Below are 1,206 nucleotides of genomic sequence, written 5' to 3'. Positions count from 1 at the left end.
TTATGATTCAGACTTAACACTAGAAGGGAATAACACTTCATACTTCAAAGTCCCCTTAGTATACCTCATAATCCTTACAACAGCTTGATAATGTGACCACTTTGGTTTGTTCATAAACCTACTTACAATTCCAACTGCATAACATATGTTAGGTATGATGTTATAGAGATGTCTCAATGAGACAACCAACTGTTTAAAAGTTGTAGCATCTACATCATCACCCTCGGCATCAGAGTCCAACTTATGATTCGTTTCACTAGGTGTGATTGCAGTCTGGCAATTTGTCAGCTCGAATCTTTTCAGAAGTTCAAGTTCATACTTTAGCTCATGCAAAATGATACCCTTCTTAGAGTACATAATCTCCATCCCTAGAAAATATACCATACTTCCCATATCAGTTATCTCAAACTCATTCATCAACACCTTATTGAACTTTATTATCTCATATGAACAACTTCCTGTCAGCAATATGTCATCAACATAGAGACACACCAAAATGATATTGCCTTTAGAAGTATGCATAAAATAAACACCATACTCCATCTTACAATTTCTGAATCCTTGGAACTTGAAAAATAAATCAATTTTCAGATTCCAAGCTCTAGGAGTTTGTTTCAGTCCATACAACGCTTTATGTAACCTGTACATCATTGAAGCTACGCAAAATATACCTGAGGTCGCACGCTTAAAGATACAACAAAGTCGCCATTGAACATTATTTATTCCCGAAGGAAAGGGAAAACATTGATAAAACCCATGGGAAAGAGAAAAATGTAAGGAAGTCGGTTATGCAAGGGGGAGATATTAGTATCCCTCACATCCGTTATACTTAACACGCACAATTCTGATTTTTCTTTGCAATAACGGGTGCTACTATCTAAATATTACTCGCGAAAGGATGAAAGAAAATAATAATTAATGTGCTAGCGGAGGATTAGGGTCATCGTGCCTACGTATCCTCACCGTGCAATAAGGAAATCAGAGCTTCGTAGTTCGTGGAACTAAGACAAATGTGTTAGTTGTTTTTAATGAACAATATTGACGTTCATGTTCTACTATCAACTTGCTTGTATGCTCGAGCATGGGAGACTTAAGCTTCGTTCACGGTAGAACAGAAGTAACATGTCCTTTCTAAAAAAGTTTAAATAGAGAATGAAGCCCAAAGGCAAAAACTGAGTTTGATGAGATGAGTTTGCTTTTATTCTG

At 36.4% G+C, this 1,206-nt stretch overlaps 1 protein-coding gene across 1 annotated transcript; it reads right to left on the bottom strand.

The window, feature by feature from the left end:
- LOC127080388 (uncharacterized mitochondrial protein AtMg00810-like) lies at positions 1–543 on the bottom strand. Its single transcript, XM_051020709.1, has one exon. The coding sequence runs from the start codon at positions 541–543 to the stop codon at positions 1–3; it is 543 nt and encodes a 180-aa protein (XP_050876666.1).
- Between the last annotated feature and the right edge of the window lie 663 nt (positions 544–1,206).

The sequence above is a fragment of the Lathyrus oleraceus genome, chromosome 5 (genome assembly GCF_024323335.1).
Source record: "Lathyrus oleraceus cultivar Zhongwan6 chromosome 5, CAAS_Psat_ZW6_1.0, whole genome shotgun sequence".
In the NCBI taxonomy this organism is placed as follows: domain Eukaryota; kingdom Viridiplantae; phylum Streptophyta; class Magnoliopsida; order Fabales; family Fabaceae; genus Lathyrus; species Lathyrus oleraceus.
This window is presented reverse-complemented; position numbering and strand designations above follow the sequence as displayed.